This window comes from Peromyscus californicus, unplaced genomic scaffold (assembly GCF_007827085.1).
Source record: "Peromyscus californicus insignis strain IS unplaced genomic scaffold, ASM782708v3 Scaffold_5__1_contigs__length_169319896, whole genome shotgun sequence".
Classification (NCBI taxonomy): Eukaryota; Metazoa; Chordata; class Mammalia; order Rodentia; family Cricetidae; genus Peromyscus; species Peromyscus californicus.
Genome location: NW_026294573.1, coordinates 150,285,052 through 150,306,498, shown reverse-complemented (window position 1 = coordinate 150,306,498; position 21,447 = coordinate 150,285,052). Strand labels below are relative to the sequence as shown.

The window sequence follows — 21,447 nt, the reverse complement described above, 5'->3', positions numbered from 1 at the left end:
AGTGATTGTTCCTGCTCTTTATAGGACTGATTTATACATAGGGCAAGGACATGTAGTGAAGGCTGGGGGAACACAGATAGGTGATGTTTTAGTCTTAGACAGATGGTCCATATTTAAGTTAGAACATACAACTTTGAGTCATAACAAATAAGACAGAGCTGCTGTGAAATCTCCAAAAGCCTCAGTATTAGGAGTGCTCACCAGGTTACTTTGGAGAAGTAGGCCTAAGAGAGCCAAATATGACATGTTAGGACTTTTGAATATACTCCGAATAAAAGGGAATCATGAACATCTTAACCAGGGTTGTATTATATTTTAATTTTAAAAACCTGCTTAGGAACAAAAGCTTGTCCTAATTCCAGATTACTTTTCTAATAATCTACACCAGAGGAAACATCCTTCAAGGCTGAGGTCTGGAGAGTAGCTGGGTCAGGGAGGAGGATGAGGGTATGCAGAGATAGTGAGGGAGTTCAGAGAAAGGACAGAATTCCCAAGTATTGAGAAGCATCCGTTTATAGGACACAGAGACACATTTGATGTGGGTTAAGATGAAAGGGAAAAGCAAAGTTTAGGAGAAGAATGAGCTAGGCTTCATGTGTTCATGGGACTTTCATCTACACATCGCAGAGAACCGGATATATGAGACCACTGCTGAAGGTAGTTGATACAAACATCTTAAAGTTCCTTGAATCCCTGTGTGGTGGTTTGAATAAGAATGGCCCCCATGGGCTCATGGATTTGAATGCTTGGTCACTAGGGAGTGGCACTATTTGAAAGGACTAGGAGGTGTGGCCTTGTTGGAGGAAGTGTGTCACTGGAGGTGGGCTTTTAGGTTTTCAAAAGTCAAAGCCCAGCCCAGCAGCTTTTTCTTCCTGCTGCCTGCAGACCCAAATCAGCTAGTTTTTCATACCTTCAATCTCTTCCAAGTTTTACCTTCCTCCTTAGCCGGATCAAGTTTGGGGAGCTGACACTGAGTATGAAGTCTGACTGTTGTTCTTTTGTCTTCAGGCCTTTCCTGTTTGTATCTGGATGTTTTCCTTGAGGACATGGAAATTTGCTGTCTGCATCCTTCTTTCTCCTTTTGCTCACAGTCCAGTAGAATTGTTTCTTTCTCCACCCAGTCTAGACCACATAAGACCAGTCCTAGCCTTTATTTTTTAGAACATTCAATATTGTCCTTCCCCTATTTTCTGGTATTTCCTTACCACAAATTCCTAATGTGTACTAGGGATGGCAGCACTAAAAATAAGTGCACAGCTCTACATACATGGGCCACCACTAATGTGCAGTATCTCTTTGCAATCCTGGATAATATGTTTGCATGTTTCTACATGGCTCCTCTCCCCAAACCTGCAGGTTCCAGCCTTCATCACTTTCCTCCTGCCTCCTTTCTTATTGGTATTGGCAGATGATATTATACTTTATTTCAAATAGAAAAGTGAAGAGATTGTGTCTGGGTCCTTTGACTATGCAGTGCATGCCCTCAAATATTTATAAATGCTGTTACTCATCCTTTTGTCTGACCACAAAGGAGAACATAAGAAAAGATAGCAACATTCAACAACCATTCTATGTTCTTCTGATCATTTCTCTTTAAACTCTTTCCCCCTCAATATTAATCTATTGATATAGTCCTTTTCCTTATCCATAGATGTGTATGTATGTGAAGAATGTATGTGTTCATGTCATTGTGTGTATCTGTTTGTGGGTCCATATGTGTGTGAAAGCACATATATGCAAGTGTGTGTAGAGGCCTGAGGTCGGCATTGGGTGCTTTCCTTTTTTTTTTTTTTAAAATGAAGGAACAAAAATATACCTAAAAGCAAAGCTTCTGGAAAAACCATTTGTTCTTCCCTGTCTTGTATCTTTCCTCAAACTTGACCTTGGCCTCCTGCCTGGCCTTGTGTTTCAGGGCTAGGTCTCTAAAGACATCCTTGTTGACTACAGTTTTGTCCAAGGGGATGTCCACAGAGTACCTTGTGGGCATAAGGTGATTGTAGTTATAAACTTTCACAAAGGACTTGATCTTTGACCTCTTGGAGATTTTCTTCTTGCCCATGGCAGCTGTCACTTTTCGGGGATAGCGGTCAATTCCAGCCACCAGGGCATGGCTATAAGGGTGGTCTGAGGTGCCATCATCAATGTTCTTCACAAGGACGGCTTTGCGTCTGGAGTAGCTTCTAGCCAGGACCAGCACCACTTTCCCGGGTTTCATGAACTTGCCCATTTTGACAGCAAGGAGCCGGTACCCAGCAGAGTGGGTGTCTTCCTTAATCTCTCTCACCTTGTTTTTTTGAGACAGGGTCTCTCACTGAACCCAGAGCTCACCAATCTAGACTGGCTGGCCAGTGAGCTTGAGAGGGATGCCTATCTCTGTTTCTGAGCACTGGGTTTAGAGATGCATACCGTCAGCCTGGCTGCAGATCCAAAGTTAGGCAGATCCATGCCTGCATAGTGGGCACTTTACAGATAGAGCCATTCCCCGCAGCCACCACGTTTCTTCTGTTTACTTATTTTTTTTAAAGTATGTGTATATATGTGTGGAAATGTCCATGTAAGTCCAGTTGCCCTCATAGTGCAGAAGAGGCTGTCAGATCCCCAGGCTCAAGTTTAATGCAGTTGTGAGCTGCCTGACATTGGTGCTGGGGGCTGAATTCAGGTTTCGGCAAAATACATGCTCTTAACCACAGGGCCATCTCCCCAGGCCTCAAACCTTCTTATTAAAAATGTGAAAATCCCTATTTTCCTAGTAGAGTAACTGTGGTAGCCAAAGATTTAGTTCTCTGAAGAAGCACGGCTGAAGACACTTAATAATTCTAAATAAAGAGGCTCTAAAGGAGTTTATTTTGAAGAATACTTAATGTACATTGAGAGATTATATGACTCTAGGTTAATAAAACTTTCTCCTATAAGGCACATGCTATTAAATTTTCTTTGTATTAAAATAACTTCTTTCTAGCCAGGCCTAGTGGTGCACACCTTTTGTCCCAGCACTCAGAAGGCAGAGGCAGGAGGATCTCTGTGAATGGTCGATCTGTTGTATGTCATGGGACAACAAATTGGAGAACCTCTTATCACTTTTGATTGACAGTGACAAGATTGAAGCAAGTATATAACCCCTGAACTGTGTAAATTAAATGTAAAACGTTTACATATTGTAGTGATATTTGCATATATATTCATGTTTGAATCAGGTTTTCTTCACATGTGTATATGTTATGCATGTGTGTATTTATACATGTATGTACGTGTGCATGTGAAAGTCAGAAGTCAGCAATGGGTATTCTCATTGCTCTCTATCGTATCTTTTGAGAGAGGATCTCTCACCAAACCTGGAGTTTACCAACTCAGTCTAGCCCGACTGTGAGTTGAAGGGTTTTCCCATCTGTTTGCCCTGTTCTGAGATTACAGATGTATACTTCTATACGTGCTTTTTTGGTCAAGTGCTGAGAATCAAAACGCAGGTCCTCATACTTATATGGCAAGTACTTTGCATATGGAGCCTTCTCCTAGCTCCTCTTTAAAAGTGACTACAGTTTTAAGTACAATTACGGATTTATTAGGACAGTAAGAAATAAAACACAATGGTTGTGTAGAAAATCAGGTCCAATACATTCTCTTTCTCATTTTCTCACACTCAGCACTGACTTTTGACTGACATTGACTCCAACTATCAAGGTAGCTCCTTTGAAATAGATAGTTTTTGAAATTGAGTAGAGGTTGGAATGTCTGTTGTGTGGCTAGGATTAGGTATGATACAAAGTGGCCTTGAGTTCTTCATTTAAAATCTCATACATGTTATATAAGCTTTACTGTAAATTTCAAAATCTAATAACATAATGCCCCAGAAATATGTCTTAAATCAATTATTTTTAATTTGGCTAATCATTGCTATCTTTCAACTCCTTGGCTGAAATGACAGAAATCTCTCGTTCTTCCATAAATTTCGTGAAACGCTGTGGCATGACTAGGCCAGTTTATTGTAACTCACAAGAGTTGATTTTTCATTTTTTCCTGTCTTTCCAACTCTACAGTCAGTGAATTGAATCGTCCGTGGCAAGAATGTTTATGCTTTAGAATCACACACATCGTTAATCATGGCTCTCCTCCTCCACTCACGTCCTTTCCTTTTCTCTGGGCTCAGCACTCCCTCCTCTTCCTCCTCTCTTCTCTCACATTCCTCTGCCTTTCCATTTACTAGCATACCTCTTAAGATATGCTTGTATTTCCCTGTCTTTTTTCCCCTAAGAATTTAGTCTCAGAGAAGTAGTTCCTTACGTGGTGATTTCAGCTATCTCAGAAGTTTTATAGGTTCTAGCAAAGACATGCTAAACATAATATGAACACAGTGGTATTTGTTGTTTTCTGTTTAAGTGGTAGATCCCAGTAGGATTTGGATTTTCATCATAGATTAAGTATCCCTGTGAACTGTCCATTTTCCCACTGTTTCATGTTGTGTTATTTTATTGTGTTCAGTCTCGGAATTTTGCACACTCTAGGCAATCCTGTACTACTGAGCCACAGCCACAGCCATCTATTTTTATTTTTCTTGTTCATAGTAGTTTATAAAGAGATTTTGAGGTTTCAGTATTTCTCTCATGTTCATTAAACATGAATTGATTTTCAGGCAATCACTGATATTTTCAGTATGGCATGTTTTAGAATTGTTTTCATTAGGCTTAGTTTCTAACACATACTTACAAATTTCCACAATTTGACTTAGTTAACCTTATTCTGCTACTGACTCTGTGACTCTAAACAGGCTTCCTTAGCTATTCAGTATGGGAGATAAGACCAGTGTCTTCTAAGGTCATGGCTGTTCATACCATCATTAAAACTCTGAATGTCCCTAACAAGTAGAATATCTCTTATCCTTAAAATACTAGTATAGAATGTACATCCTAAATTATGATCAGTCTTTAGAAGTTAAGTTTATTGTCTTGTTTACAATAAAGATCTTTTCTTTTACCAGTTTCAGAATCTAAAGCTGAGGGAGTTCTACTGCGAGGGAAATCCACTCTTCCTGAAGCGGCCAATTACTGCTAAACAACCTAAAGACATCTGGACTCTACGGGTGAAAGTTTAGCTCATAAGCAGGGACCTTCACATTAAATCCATGGTTTAAGATGTGAAGCATTCTTGACAATTCAGCAAATATGTAACACTGGTCCATTAAGAATGTGAATGCTTCATGTAATTTTTGTCTTGCTCACAGAAAAAAATTGTAATCTGTCTAATTTTCAGACTGATTCAACACAGAGAAATGAACATTTTTTGTTGGATGAAAAGAAAAGAGAAATTTATTTTTACATTAGCCTTCTAAGTATCTTTTTGCTGCTAGTGGGCTCTTTATTGCTTTTGTTCCATTTTCACTTGTCTCCTTTGCAAATGAGTGCATGGATATAATCTGGAGCTCGTTGTGTCCAATTTGGTGAAACTAGTTAATGATATCAAAAGAAGGACTAGGGAAGCACACTGAAGGACTCTTTACTACCAGGAAAGATAAAAACCACAGGTCTTCCCAGAGTTAGCGTGATTCTCAATCATGAATTTTGATTTACTAGATTCATTTGGAACTAAGGGTGAACATACAAGAGTGCTTCAGATAGAAATTAGTTATAATGCTTTTAAAATTGTTTTCTTATTATGAAAGCAATATAGATGCATGTATAAGAATAGGAAAAAGCCAATGACAATTAGTGAAAAGAACTCAGAAATCTAATTAGTGAAGTATTACTACCCTCTTCTCTGACTCTTGTGCATTTAGAATGTATTTTAAATTTAAGGTGAATTAGTACTCTATATGCTTAGAGACTCAGATTTTTACTCCAATTATTGTGAATATCTTTTTTAATCAGATTAAAAACTTTAAGATTTCTTTTTAGATGGGTATATGCTGTTCTATTACATCATAATATTTTAACTATTTTTCTTACTGTTAGATGTTTAGATCATTAATATTCACCCATTTTTGTTTTTACAAATGAGGCTGAACTGACCATATTCACAGTAAATTTCTCTCATGTTCATATTGTCTCAATGGATAAAATTGTAGGGGACAAGGACGGCTTTCTTTGAAGACCAGCTCTTTTCAAATTCCTTTCTGGAGATTGTTTTCATAAACAGCATTATTTCCTGCTCTTCTATGGGAAAATTGTATTTGAAACTTAAATTCATTAAATTAATAATTTAAAACTGCCGTATTTCATTTAAGCCTCTATAACTTCTTCTTTTTTCTACTGCATCAAGCATACCAGAGTAATAATCCTAAATACTTAGTTTAAGGTTTCTGTGGACAGGTACTGTGCTTATGAACACAGTAGTTGTTTGATTACCATCAAGAGGTAGGTATCTTTATTATACCCCTTTTATAGACAGAGCAACTAAGAACCAGAGAGGCTAACTAACTTGTTCACAATAGAAAAGTTCATGTTGGGGCTTGGGTGTTGATACCATGTTCTACAGTTGGCCTTCAAGACCCTATACTGCAATGTTGTTAAGAGATAGGGTGCAGAAAGGTAAGCAGATTGTTTTGGGATTGAGGACATGAGATTCTAGACTGTAGAGGAGGCTGGATGAATAGTTAATCTGATGTGGTAGCTTAAGAGGAATGGAACATTTCTTTCTTTTAATTTTTAAAATTGTAAGGTCCAGGAGCTCAGAGTTAATTTTATATATATAATGAATGAATATATGCATGGGTGGATATATAAAATAGATTATGTAGTAGAAATTATTAGTTTTTCTTATAATATATAAATGATTTAGGCCATTTTGAAAGTACTTCTATGAGTCTTTCTCAGAATGGTGGCTCAAACTGACAGTGTATTTGTACTCAAAGTCATTTCTAGTAGGCATTTGGTTAACATTGGCAATTAAATTCCTTTGGGTTTCAATGGTCCATAGGGCTTTGAAGCTTTATCTGCCTTAGTAGAGAATTTCTAAAAGATATACTTGGTTGTTTAGGTCTGAAATTCTAGCCACATGGAAGGCTGAGGCAGAAGCACCACAAGTTCAAGACCTGAGGGTACCAAGTGACTTCTAAGCCAATTTGATATGTTAAAATTAAAAGTAAAGTGAGGGTTGGGGATATAGCTCAGCTGGCAGTGCCAACAAAAAGTTTAAGAACCTTCCTCATCTCAGAAATTTATTAACTAGAATCTGATCCTGGTAATTCAGTGCATCAGCAGATGCAGGCCAAATGGTTTGCTACTATTAGCTCAGCTCTATAAACTCCGGCTTAGGACTAGAAAAACTCTCATTTGACACATGAGATATTTGGGACCATGTGAATTTAGAATTTGTCCAAATAAGTCCATGCAGTCAATACCTTATTGAACCTGTGTGTGCAACTTTGCACATGATGGACCCAGAACCCTTGCTTATGATGCTGTGTGTTCTGTCTCCTGCATTCACAGTAGCAGCTCATTACAGAGTCATTTCCAAGTCTACCCTTCTTTCTAAGAATCCGTATTTCTTTATAAATTTTATAATTTTTATACTTTTGTGGATATATAATGTTATAATTCAAATGACCATATGTAAGAAAATTTAAGAATGCACATGAATTTACTTTCAATTTATAGGGGATTAGAAATAGGAATACCATATGACCTACATAAAATAGTCTAACAGTGATTCAAAATAAACAACTTATTTATTCTAAAACATTTCTTAGACTTAAAACAACACTATAATGATGTCATAATTAAATAGTATAGTTTCAGAAAATTCACAAAATGTCTCTAAGATGTGTCCTAAAAGATACTATTAGCCAGGTGGTGGTGGTACATACCATTAATCCTAGTACTTGAGAGGCCAAGGCAGGTGGATCTTTGAGTTTGAGGCTAGCCTGGTCTACAGAGTGAGTTCCAGGATGACCAGGCTACACAGAGAAACCCTGTCTCAGAAAAAAAAAAACTAAAAAAAAAATTGTACTATTGGTCATGTCAACAGTATCTTGTTTTGTGTATACTCACATTTCCAAGAAAATAACTTTACATTTTAATGATGTACATTATTCTTCCAAATTATATTTTGGTTTCAAGGAGAATATAAGTAATAACATATATTAGTTGTCAAAGGATATATTGAAATCAAGAAACATGTTTGGGTCCAGAAATCATAAATGGTAAAAGTAATCCATATGACTTATAGGTCTGTATATTCAAGAAAATTCTCCATGTCTATGTGTTTTCTGCATACTAGAACTAGCCACCCGATTTGTCTAATTAGCTAATGACATCATCCATTTAAAATAAGCATTTCATTTTGAATCACAAACTATGCTCTGTGGAAGTAGTCAGAGAGAAGGTGACAGTAAGCATCTGATGGCTGGAGTCATGATAGAATTAGTGCTATCAGACTTAGGCCCTCTCCTGATCATGGCCATTTCCCCACTCAGAAGATTATGCTGGTGAAGGATCAGTCACACAAGGAGCACATGCCCAAGGTGCTTTGCTGTATGATGGTGGTCTTCCAAGAGGCTTGTGGACTGGGAAACATGGGCATAGCTAGGAGCAGGCCCATAGCAACTCACGGGAATTCCTTGTTATTGAAGTTTTTAAAGACTTAAGTGAGTATGAATTAGGGAAAGATTTTTAAATACATACTGATATGTATATAAATGACTGACAGAGCCTGATATGGACTATTAGAAAACCCTTCATTTGGGGCAGGAAAATATGTCCCAAATAAACTGTCTCCATACATTCTTTAAATTTCAAGCAGTTATTGTGTAACCTGGATTTCTATGCTATATAAACACACATTGCTTCATACAGAAGCATTGTTTACGCTATGCTGGCACACTGGATGTGGGTGCTTTTGGGAAGTTAGGCAAATGCTTGTTTCTTTTACTGGGTCAGTGAAGATTAAATTGTGTATATTATATTCTGTGTTTTACTTTAAGATGATGATGTTGATGGTACTGGTGAAAGGCAACTTCTTTTTCTTCATTACTTTTTTTAATTATTTATTATTTTGTTGGGAAAAGACCAGTGTTCTGTATCTCAGCATGGCTAAGTTTAACACAGATTGAAAGGGATTGTCTCATGGATGCTAATGCTCCTTAAGGGATGCAGAGTAGACTGAGCTGTGAGCTGTAGTTCGGATACCAAGAACTAAGATCCTGGTGAATATGACTGAATCTTTCTGAGTCCAGTTTACATATGTGTGTAGTCCCTGCTTATTGTAATAAAAGGTACAAAACCTGAGTAAAATGACATCTAATTTTACTAAACAGATAATGCAAATTTATTATGACTTGAAGTCCTATATGTAAGGGATATAAATATGGTAGAAGGTACCCACTTTTCCTATATTTGTGACAGACAAAATTTTTTTACAGTGGCAACCACATGCAATGTAAGCCACTATATATGATGTAGGATCTTAGATTAATAAACAATAAAGAATTAGACATGATTTTTGAACTAATGAAATAGGAATTAATATATAAATTTTGAATTAATTTGAAGAACTATTTTTTTTTCAATTTAGGAAATAGCAGCAAGATTTATCCTCTGTCAGTTAGAAGAAAACAATGATTTGATTGTGAATGCCATAGAGTGTTATCCAGAGACCAAAGACAAACTCTCCAAGGCAAAAAAATGTGCATTGTGCAGCAAACCCTTTTTATCCGAGTGGCTGGAATGTGTCCAGTTTGTTTCCCCATCAAAGGTAAAAAGTGCTCTCTGCGTAAATATGATGAGTAGAAGAGCCCCTGTCTTTGTCCTTACTAATGAGATTTGACTAATTTAGACTTCTTTGATAGTACTTATGATAAACAAATTCAGATAACTGTGTTATAATTATTATTCCTTATTCCATTTGAATTTAAAGTCTTTATCACATTACATACATTCCATCCAAATTCCATAAATACTGGGCATGGCCTCACATATCTGTTATTCAGCATGTGGGATGCATAGGTTGAAAATCCACTTGTTCAACTTTCAGTTTCAGTGGAAACTTTAGAAATCTTACCATTCTTAATTGTCACTGCTCTAGAGGCAGTGGGACCTGAGAGAAGGAAGCCAATAAATAAGATGGACTAGTCTCATGCAGTAGCCAACTTTATTCATAGCCTCAGACAAGTTTATACTGAGGGTTAAGAAAGGTCACAAGAGTAAGGTTCTCATGAGTTCAAACACTATATAATCACAAGGACAAGCTGCACGTGGCTGTGGCAAAAACATGTTTTTCCATACAGACATATAAAGGATAGTTTAAACATTTAATTGATTAAAAACAGCAAGCAATAATGATTAATCTGCAATAGACTCACTCATATCTGCTACACCTTGTAGGAGCAGGAAAACACATTCCAAGAACAATTCTATATTCTGAAGAAACAGGTCACAAGACTCTTGTTTTGTTGGATGTTCTCATAAGCACTCAGAATTCCCCTCAAATGACTCCATTCCTGGACCATGTCACCTGAGGCAGTTGTCACTGGGCAGGACACATAGCTCATGAAGCAAGTTTTACACAAGGCTTAGAAGAATCTTTCACTATAGATGACCAAAGAGCAAATGAGTTAGGCAGTGTATCTGTATCACAATTGTGTAACTGTTTTGTAGCAGGAAGCCATCTGTAGGCAAAATGTAAATGAGTGAGTACCTAATATTGAAATTTCACATAATGTTCTCAGGTTGTGAAATGTATTTTTTTCAACCACTTAAAAATATTAAAGCATTTGTAGTTCATATGTCATGAGAACAGATGTGGAACAGTCAGTGCCTGGAGAAACCTCAGTTTGCCTACATCTGTTCTAGCCCACCCAGAATTTGTTCTCGACACTATAATGTCTTGTTTGGTGTTAATAAGCAGTTGGTCATTCCTGGGACTGCAGAGTCTAATACTTAATGATCATGTTCAATAGATGGCAGATGGAGTCCCTGCTCTTCTATAGATGACCATCTGGTGAAAGGGGTAAAACAAAAAGCAAACCAAATGAACACACATGTAACTGTAAATCATGTTGTATTATGATGTAAAAGGGTAAGACATTAGTTTGTTGGGATTATGTGACAGTACTACTGAGTAATTTAAACAGAATTTTATTGTCTTGTGGCTCTGGAAGCTAGAGGCTCCAATGTCAAGTTACTGGCAGGACCAGGTTTTTTGTCCATTGTGGCATATTCTGTTCTACTCTACTCCTATTGCCTATAGTTTTAATTATCAACTTGGACCTGGGATTACCCAGAAGATAAGCTTCCAGAAACACCTTGAGGAATTTTTTAGCCTCTGGCTATGCCTGTGGGGGTTTTGTTGACTGGATTAACTGAATTGGAAGACACTCGAAAGGTGGGCATCATCATTTCCCGGGCTTGTGTCATGGAATGTCCTATACAAAATCAAAATCTAGATGAGGACAAGCATTTACTCTTCTCTGCTGGTTGACAATGAGTGCAATGTGATGTGGCCTTTGATCCAAAGTAACCCTGTTCTCCCTTAGGCTGCTTTTATTGGGTGTTTTATTGTAGCAACAATAAACATAACCAAGACAACAGCTGACTCCCTGTATCCTTAGGTGTTGCCTTCCTTTTTCATGGATCTATAATCAAATCTCCCTTTTGAGCATGACCATCAAATCAGATTGAGACCTGAAGTTATGACCTCATATTCAGTCGATCACCTTGGAAAACACTTTTATCCCAATAACATCACTTTTGGAGGCACTGAAGGCTTGCTCATGTAAATTTGAGTGAGATGCAGTTCAATCCACAATTCCATAAACGAAAGCAACAGGAAAGCTTATTGGACCAGGCTTCTGTTTTTAAGTTGTCACCCAGCTCCCAATCATGACAGGGAGATGTATTATTAGTTCTGAATGCTCGGCCTTATTTTAATCTGTTTCTCTTCATCCACACTTTTTTTTTTAACCTTTCTTTCCTTTGTATGGCCTACTCTGTTTAGCAGGCCAGCAGCTGCTTGGCTGGTTGGCTTTGGGAGTCTCACTTTCTTTCTCCCGTATTCTCTCCACTTGTTCTCTCTTGAACCTTGATTTCTCCTTATTTTCTCTGACTGCCAGCCCTGCCTATCCCTCTCTTGTCTAGCTATTGGCCATTCAGCTTTTTATTAGACCACTTCAGGTGCCTTAGGCAGGCAAGGTGAAACAAATGCAACACATCTTTACAGTGGAACAAATACAGCACAAACAGATGTAACAAATCCTTACACCATTCATCAAATGCCTCATAAACAAATGAAACACATCTTTATACTGTTAAAGTGATATTCCACAGCATAAACAAATGTAACACATCTTTACATAGTTAAAATAGTATTCCACCACAGCTCATGTTTTGAAATCTGAATTGAGGGAAGTCCTCACTGAGGAAAGGGTGTTTTGACTGATGGTTAAATGACAAGAAGGAATTGGTTAGGTAAAGAGTTAGAGAATACATGCTAAGACTTGGTGAATGGAAATTCCTTTATGACTTGAGGGATGGAAAACAGTTCAGTCTGTACAGTATTCATTGCTAGGCAAGGCTGAGTTCATCAGGAATTGGATTGAGATGTATTACACAGTCCTAGTTAATGGGTTTGATTTTTATGTAGTGAATGATGAGACACCATTTAGGCTTTTCAGGGAAAGAATGACATATCCTGATTTGTATTTTAAAAGGTAACTTCTGAAAGGAAAATGGATTCGAGATAGTCAAAGAAGTAAAGCAATGAGCCAGGTGGCTGTTGTGTCAAAATCAGGTGAGGGATAATGGTCAGGCAAACGATGATGGTGGTGGTGGTGACTATAGAGAAAAATGGATGCATTTGAGATATCTCTGGAGGAAGACATAGAAAGACTTTCAGTGTTTTGACTTAAATCATTACATCGTGCTTTATTTCTACTTATTTTTACCTAAAATTGGGATGATTGCAGGAGAAACAGTTCTTTGGGGCTTATACAGTTCTGTTTGGCCAGGGTAACTGTGACATTCCTATAAGGAAGCATGAACACAAAGCTCCTGAATCCTCTCCAGGCCATTAAGAATGCTGAGGAGTCTAGAATCTAGAATTTAGTGTTGTGGGCATGTAACTTGGAGTATTTGTGTGTATGTCTTTGTATCCATAGGAAGTACAGATTCTGTTAGACAAATAAAACTTCTAATAGCATTTTTACATCTTCAGAGACTGGTTCCAAATTCTATACTTCTGGTGATTAAGGGTGTCATTCAACTCAACTGATCCTGTGTCAATAAACTGTCAGACTTGAAACTGTTTGCAATTGTTTGCAATGGGTTGACTCACCAGCTACTCACTGAATTTACCCAGTAAGCCTTAAGAAAGTATATCTGTCCCACCTCATACCTAGAATTTTTGTGTGGGGGTAGGGACCTGGACATCCACATTTTTACAGTTTCTCAGCTGATTTTCATGACTGCCCTGCCTGTCTGGGGCAATGATAACACCATAGGGCAATGGCCCATGTCTTTACTGAGAGAACCTTACACATGGTAAAGAGTCCAAAATTACTGGTTAAATATGATAATTAATAACCTATCTTTTAGCAACCACAATGAAGGAGTAAATTCTCAGAGAAATGATGACTCATAGTTTCACATATCCTCATCCTGGAACTTGAGAGAATCCTTAGGAAGCCTGAATTAGAGCACACTGCAGTTTCTATAAGTATTTCTTAGAATCTATTTGCTGTGGGCCTTCTGATTTATTCTGTTAAAAGTAGAACAAAGGCTCTTGCACACAGGATGCCATGTTGCTGAATCCCATAGGGCCAAGGTCAAGTATCTGACAGCCATGGCTTCCCCAAGAACAAGGGAGCCTGTGTTGACAGTGGATGTTCATCCGTGCCATTGTCTCCTCATAGCTTTACATTTCTCCCGATAGGTGACATCATTGCGACTTTATGTGGTTCATGCACAAGATCTGCTAAGTTCATGCTTAAGTGCTGTTCAAGATTAAGTTTACTGTGGACTACATTTTCCCTCCCACCAACCTCCCAATTTTAAAAAGTTTAAAAGTAACACAAAGCTGAGTAAACAGGATAGTGAACATTTGCATGGTAGACATTAGCTAGAGTTGTATGTTTTTAGCATTCTATTTTATTGACTTTATTTCTTATTTTTTGCCTTTAAAATTCCATGTTGTGTAGAGCAATTTTGATACTGATTTAAAAAAATAAAAAAATGAGAAAATGGCTTTTCTGGGTAGACTGCATCACTTTTCAGGATTAAAAAAATAGTAGATTCTAATAGAAAAAACAACAAATATAGTTTGTTGCATTTCCTTTGCATCAACTACAGCTTTATCTATGGTAACCACAGATGGCAAAGTACTTCCTGTTGAGAAAATAAGTAGTTATTTAAGATATACTTACTTGTGCTTGCCTTGAAGTAGTTCCTGATAGTTCTCTGCTAATGTCTAGGAGGCACAGCCTGGATTTCCCCTGGGCCACTTTAAGTTGGTCACTTCTAGTCCTGTAGCATGAAACCAGAACACTGTTATTGGCAATTGCATAACACTGACATGCCTACTTGTTGATGCAGAAGGCCACCAAGATCGCTAGAGTAATGAGTCAGAGCTCTAAATCAGCTAAACTCTTGGTATAGAATGTCTTAAAATTTTTCTCATGTTGTCCTGTAGTCACTGTTCTATTGCTTTGAAGAGATACCATGACCAAGGCAACTCTTACGAACAAAAGCATTTAATTGGGGGCTTGGCCAGCACCATGTCTGCCTGCATGCCTCCATGCTCTCTGCCATGATGATAATGGACTGAACCTCTGAACTGGAAGCTGCCATCTCCATTACATGTTTTCCTTTATAAGAGTTGCCGTGGTCATGGTGTCTCTTCACAGCAATAAAACCCTAACTAAGAGAGCTTGCTTACAGTTTCAGATGTTTAGTACATTATCATTATGGCAGAGACCATGGCAGCATGCAGGAGAGTGCTGGAGCAGTAGCTGAGAGATACAGCCTGATCCACAGGTGGAGGGAGGCAGCAAGTATTAGAGTTGGTGTGGGCTTTTGAAACCTCAAAGCCCACCCCCAGTGACACATATCCTCCAACAAGACCACATCTCCAAGTCCTTCTAATCCTTTCAAATAGTACCAATTCCTGGAGACTAAGCAGTCAAATATATGAACCTGTGGGGACCCATTCTTATTCAAACCACCACACATATCTTTTGCAAGTTTTTGACACTAGAAAATATTTGATATTGTTACACATGGCCACCGCTTTCTTCAGAAATAACATTTCTCACATCACAAATGTGTGAAGACGCATATTCATGAAGATCTCCTTCCTTATCTAAATTGTTTCTAAGAAATTCATACTACTGCCATCAAGAAATTTTCTAGGTGTTAAAAAGACTTTTTGGGGAGTAATTTGGGGCAAATGGGATAATATTTTCCTTTTTGGTCCATCTGTGAACAAATTGCACTCATACTAAGTATATCCATTTGTACTTACAAAAAACAAATAAAAGAAAATGTTTGCTTAGGGACAGCACTCTCAATCCATTTATATTTCTATTGTGCTTTACTATGCCTATAAACTACCCATGCTTACAAAACTCTGTGAATTGGTAGCATCCATTTCAGTTTGTCCAGTGAAGTCAGTATTTATACTAGAATGTTTTAGAGTCTTCATGGCATTTAGAAATTTTGAAGTTATTTATTTACTTGATGTTTGCTGTCTATTTCTACTACCAAACGAATTCAAAATTTACTATTATGGAGAAAGTACATAGCATAGGGCCTTCTACATATTTTATTTTACTGAACCAGAAAGTCTGGGTTTGAATATTAATTTCTCTTATTCCTTTTATTGATTATTAATGAATTTACATCAAATGAGATAAATATGCCTGTGTTGCTGCCAATGAGGGATAATCTTAAGATTCTGAAAATATCCTAACCCTGGTGCAAACTTATGTAGGCAATAAAAGAATATTGAAATAATTGATAGAAAAAAATTAAAAGCCCAAAGAAACCTTATGTTTTAGACACTAAGAGAAAAAAGTATCTCTCATAATTGGGAAAATGAGGATAGAAATGTGTCCTGTTGCTTGAGATGGGAGTAACAGCCTGATCATGTCTGTAACCTATTTGGAAGAATTCACAGTCCGTCTGGAATGGATCACTACAGTTCAAAGAACTATAAAGAGTAAAACATGCCAAATTACTAAGCAAAAGTTGCCAAGACAGCCTGCTTTCCTTTGGCTGTGTTCAGAATACCTGGGACAACTTGCCATGTTCATTTTTTACTTGGTCAGATTCCTTTGCAAAATCATCAGATGAACTGCTAGTTTCATTTCAAGTCTTTCTTGGAGAAATTGCCAGCTAATAAAAATAACCACAGCCAACTCTTTGCTGTCACCTGGAATACCAGTTAATGTCTAAAACACCCCAGGACACTGATGAGAAATCCTAAGCTTAAAACAGTTAGGTAACTTTGCCAAGTTCTCAAAGCTTCCAACTGGAGATCAGGGGGAGAGACTTGTGTGTCATTCCTTGCTCTCAGCCCGACATGATGAACTACCTAGTCCAACCTAGCCAGTCCTCATTCCTTCAGTTGACTTTAAGACATTCACATTGAAGAGCCTTTGCTCATCATTTATTTCTCCACTCAAATTCATTTTTCTCTATAGTATTCCAGATCCTCCATTAGCAGCTGGGAATGTAGAACCCTGGTCCTAAAAGAATTTATGTATTCCAAGGAATATCAGAAACCCACAGTCTAGATTTGATGATGATCCTCAAAGCTTATTGTCTTTGTCATCTTAATTTCCTCTTTAAGACTAAGCTTATTTGTTGAGACAATAATAGGGCTGGAGAGATGGCTCAACGGTTAAGAGCACTGGCTGCTCTTCCAGAGGTCCTGAGTTCAATTTCCAGCAACCACATAGTGGTTCACAACCACCTGTAATGAGATCTGGTGCCCTCTTCTGGCCTGCAGGCATATATGCAGGCAGAACACTGTATGTATAATAAATAAATTTTTTAAAAAAAGGAGACAATAATAACAGCTCCTGTCTCACAGGGCTGTTGAAGATTCAAGAGGCTATGCAGATATTGCTTAGCATAGCAAGTGCATAATAATGGAACTATATAGTAAATGGTTAAGAAAGACAAGACAGGATGGTTACATTCTTTTTTTTAAATTTTATTTTATAATTTAATTTAATTTTACATATCAGCCACGGATTCCCCCTCCTGCCCCTCCCCCCACCTCCACCCCCCCCAGCCCACCCCCCATTCCCATCTCCTCCATGACAAAGACTCCCCTGAGGATTGAGTTCAACTTGGTAGATTCAGTCCAGGCCGGTCCAGTCCCCTCCTCCCAGACTGAGCCAAGTGTCCCTGTATAAGCCCCAGGTTCCATACAGCCAGCTCATGCACTGAGGACAGGTCCAGGTCCCACTGCCTGGATGCCTCCCAAACAGATCAAGCTAATCAACTGTCTTACTTATATAGAGGGCCTGATCCAGTTGGTGACCCCTCAGCCATTGGTTCATAGTTCATGTGTTTCCATTCGTTTGGCTATTTGTCCCTGTGCTTTTTCCAACCTTGGTATCAACAATTCTTGCTCATACAAACCCTCCTCTTTCTCGCCAATTGGACTCCTGGAGCTCCATCTAGGGGCTGGCCATGGATCTCTGCATCTGGTTCCCTCAGTCATTGGATGAGGTTTCTAGCATGACAATTAGGGTGTTTGGCCATCCTATCACCAGAGTAGGTCATTTCGGGCTGTCTCTCGACCATTGCAGTAGTCTATTGTGGAGGTATCCTTGTGGATTTCTGTGGGCCTCTCTAGCACTTTGCTTCTTCCTATTCTCATGTGGTCTCCATTTACCATGGTCTCCTATTCCTTGTTCTCCCTCTCTGTTCTTGATCCAGCTGGGATCTCCCACTCCCCTAAGCTCTCTTTCCCTCGACCCTTGCCCTTCATTACCCCACTCACGTCCAGGTTGTCCATGTAGATCTCATCCATTTCTCTGTCATTGGGCGATCCCTGTGTTTTTCCCAGGGTCCTGCTCTCTAGGTAGCCTCCCCGGAGTTGTGAGTAGCAGTCCAGTCATCCCTGCTTTACATCTAGTATCCTCCTATGAGTGAGTACATACCATGTTTGTCTTTCTGAGTCTGGGTTACCTCACTCAGGATGATTTTTTCTAGATCCATCCATTTGCCTGCAAACCTCATGATGTCATTGTTTTTCTCTGCTGAGTAGTATTCCATTGTGTATATGTACCACATTTTGTTTATCCATTCTTCAGTTGAAGGGCATCTAGGTTGTTTCCAGGTTCTGGCTATTATGAACAATGCTGATATGAACATAGCTGAGCAAGTGCCCTTGTGGTATGATTGAGCATTCCTTGGGTATATGCCCAAGAGTGATATAGCTGGATCTTGGGGGAGATTGATTCCCAGTTTTCTAAGAAAGCACCATATTGATTTCCAAAGTGGTTGTACAAGCTTGCATTCCCACCAGCAGTGGAGGAGAGTTATCCTAGCTCTACATCCTCTCCAGCATAAGCTGTCTTCAGTGTTTTTGATCTTAGCCATTCTGACAGGTAAAGAGAAACTCAAAGCGATTCCACTAAAATCAGGAATGAGGCAAGGCTGTCCGCTCTCCCCATACTTATTCAATATAGTACTTGAAGTTCTAGCCAGAGCAATAAGACAACATAAGGAGATTAAGGAGATAGAAATTGGAAAGGAAGAAGTCAAGCTTTCCCTATTTGCAGATGACATGATAGTATACTTGAGTGACCCCAAAGATTCAACCAAGGAACTGATACAGCTTATAAACACCTTCAGCAACATAGCAGGATACAAGATCAACTCAAAAAAAAAATCAGTAGCCCTCCTATATACAATTGACAAACAAGCTGAGAAGGAAATCAGAGATACGTCAGCCACACATGATATAAAATGCTTTGGGGTAACACTAATCAAGCAAATGAAGGACCTATATGACAAGAACTTTAAGTCCCTGAAAAAAGGAATTGAAGAAGATGTCAGAAAATGCAAAGATCTCCCGTGCTCATGGATAGGCAGGATTAACATAGTAAAAATGGCAATCTTACCAAAAGCAATCTACAGATTCAATGCAATCCCCATCAAAATACCAATACAATTCTTCACAGACCTGGAAAAAATAATACTCAACTTCATATGGAAAACCAAAAAACCCAGGATAGCCAAAAGAATCCTGTACAATAAAACAACCTCTGAACCTCAAGCTCTACTATAGAGCTACAGTAATAAAAACAGCTTGGTACTGGCATAAAAACCGACATGTGGACCAATGGAATAGAATTGAAGACCCTGACATTAATCCGCACACCTATGAACATATAATTTTTGACCAAGAAGCCAAAACTATACCATGGAAAAAAGAAAGCATCTTCAACAAATGGTGCTGGCATGCATAACTGGATATCAATGTGTAGAAGGCTGCAAATAGATCCATATCTGTCACCGTGCACAAAACTTAAGTCCAAGTGGATCAAAGACCTCAACATAAATCCAGCTACTCTGAACCTGATAGAAGAGAAAGTAGGAAGTAGTCTTGAATGCATTGGCATAGGAGGTCACTTCCTAAATATAACACCAGTAGCACAGACACTGAGAGAAACAATCAATCAATGGGACCTCTTGAAACTGAAAAGTTTTTGTAGAGCAAAGGATACGGTCAACAAGGCAAAGCAACAGCCTACAGAATGGGAAAAGGTCTTCACCAACCCCACATCTGACAGAGGACTGATATCCAGAATATATAAAGAACTCAAGAAATTAGACATCAAAATGCCCAACAGTCCAATTAAGAAATGGGCTATAGAACTAAACAGAGAGTTCTCAACAGAGGAAACTCAAATGGCTGAAAGACATTTAAGGAATTGCTCAACATCTCTAATCATCAGGGAAATGCAAATCAAAATGACTCTGAGATACCACTTTACACCTGTCAGAATGGTTACATTCTTATAAGTAAAGGGGTAAAATTCTATGAGGAGATCTCAATTAAGTTCTTTTCCAATTTTGAGGGCCTAGCACAGTGTTTGTGTTTGGGATGTGGAAAATTAATATAATAATAAAGATTGAACTCAGCTTAAGATGTACTACTTGAATATGTGCATTGATGAACAAAGAGACATTAGAATTGGACTGGTGGGCAACTGCTTGACTAATGGTGAAATTCTTCAGATAATTAGCTTACAGAATACTGTGAACTCACAAGGTAAGATATGGAAGATGCAGTCAAAGAGAAGTAGCATGAAATACCAGGCTTTTGTGTATGAAGTTTGAACTTAATTTTGCAAGGTATTGTATTAGTTCTCTATGGCTATTGTAAAAAAAAAAAAGAGCTCCCCCATAGACCTGGGGACTTGGAGAACAGCAGTTTATTTTCTGAGACTGCTGGATGCTAGAAATCTGGGTCAGTGTATCAGAGGCTTGACTCTGCTGTCATTCTCTTTAACTTGTGATAGGCTTTGCTAAGGCAGGGCTCAGTTAAAAATAATGAGAGAGAAAAATCAGAGACAGAATCAGGTTGGACAGCACATTTTTCCAGCTGTAAAGCACAGCTGTGCACTGAGCAGGTCTTTTCTGGTTGTTCTTCACTATTATAGTTTCATTTCTGTGGCTGTGACAAATGCTCAGATGAAAAAAATAAAAACACAGGAGAGACGGGCCTTATTTGGCTTATAGTTCCAGGTTACAATCCATCACTGAGGGGAAAAGGGGCTGGCTAAAGAAACCCACCCTGAACCTGGAGCCCAGAACTAGGGAAAGATGGCTCAGATAAGGCCAGTGAAAGACACACAGTTTGGCTCAGTCAGATCAGAGCCATCTCTGCCCCTGGCCAATTGACTTGTGAAACCAACCAATCACAGAGCAGGACAGTAGAACCCTAGGCCCCAAGTCAACCCCTGGTTGACTCCACCCCCAAGACAGCTTGTGTAAACTACCCTGCCTGGTCAGTTAATAAAAGCTGTTCTCTCCACCCTGGTAGAGGCAGCTACTCTCCTGGATACCTCCTTCCCAAATAAATCTCTTTCTCAAAAGAGTATTGGGTGTAAAGACCTTCATTCAATGGCATAAAGAAGATCTTTGTTGAGACGTTCCTCAGTGGACAAAACACAGGAGAGTGGAAAGAGCAGAGCAAGGAGGAGCTGAAAAGATCTTTGCTGAGATGTCCCTCAGTGGACAGAGCAAGAGAGAGCTGAAAAAGTAACACTTTTCTCTGGAGCTGGAAGAGATTGCTACATTTCTGTAGGGCTTTCCCCTTTTGCAGAGTGAAGCAAATGAAGCAACATCTTAGATTGGAGAAGCGGAGTTCTGCTAGGCAGCACCCTTAAGTGGACTCCAAGAGAGGAGCAGGATTGCTACATCCTGCGGGGAGACCATCCCCCATCACACCAGGTATACCCTGACTTTCCCTGAACAGTCAGGATACCCTTCCCTGCTGAAG

General features: G+C 38.7%; 2 protein-coding genes across 2 annotated transcripts in view; one reads left to right on the top strand and one right to left on the bottom strand.

The window, feature by feature from the left end:
* Lrrc69 (leucine rich repeat containing 69) overlaps positions 1–21,447 on the top strand; it is a 98,533-nt gene that overhangs the window by 62,935 nt on the left and 14,151 nt on the right. The window contains exons 6-7 of the mRNA XM_052717923.1: positions 4,973–5,074; positions 9,502–9,681. Coding sequence (XP_052573883.1) covers positions 4,973–5,074; positions 9,502–9,681 — 282 coding nt within the window. The remainder of the gene's footprint in view (positions 1–4,972; positions 5,075–9,501; positions 9,682–21,447) is intronic.
* Positions 1,817–2,227, bottom strand: LOC128097426 (60S ribosomal protein L27-like). Its single transcript, XM_052717924.1, has one exon. It carries the CDS (start codon positions 2,225–2,227, stop codon positions 1,817–1,819), a length of 411 nt encoding a protein of 136 aa, XP_052573884.1.

What these genes read in the sequence shown, in the direction of transcription:
- LOC128097426 (XM_052717924.1), bottom strand. Translation starts at nt 2,227, where the DNA reads ATGGGCAAGTTCATGAAACCCGGGAAAGTGGTGCTGGTCCTGGCTAGA.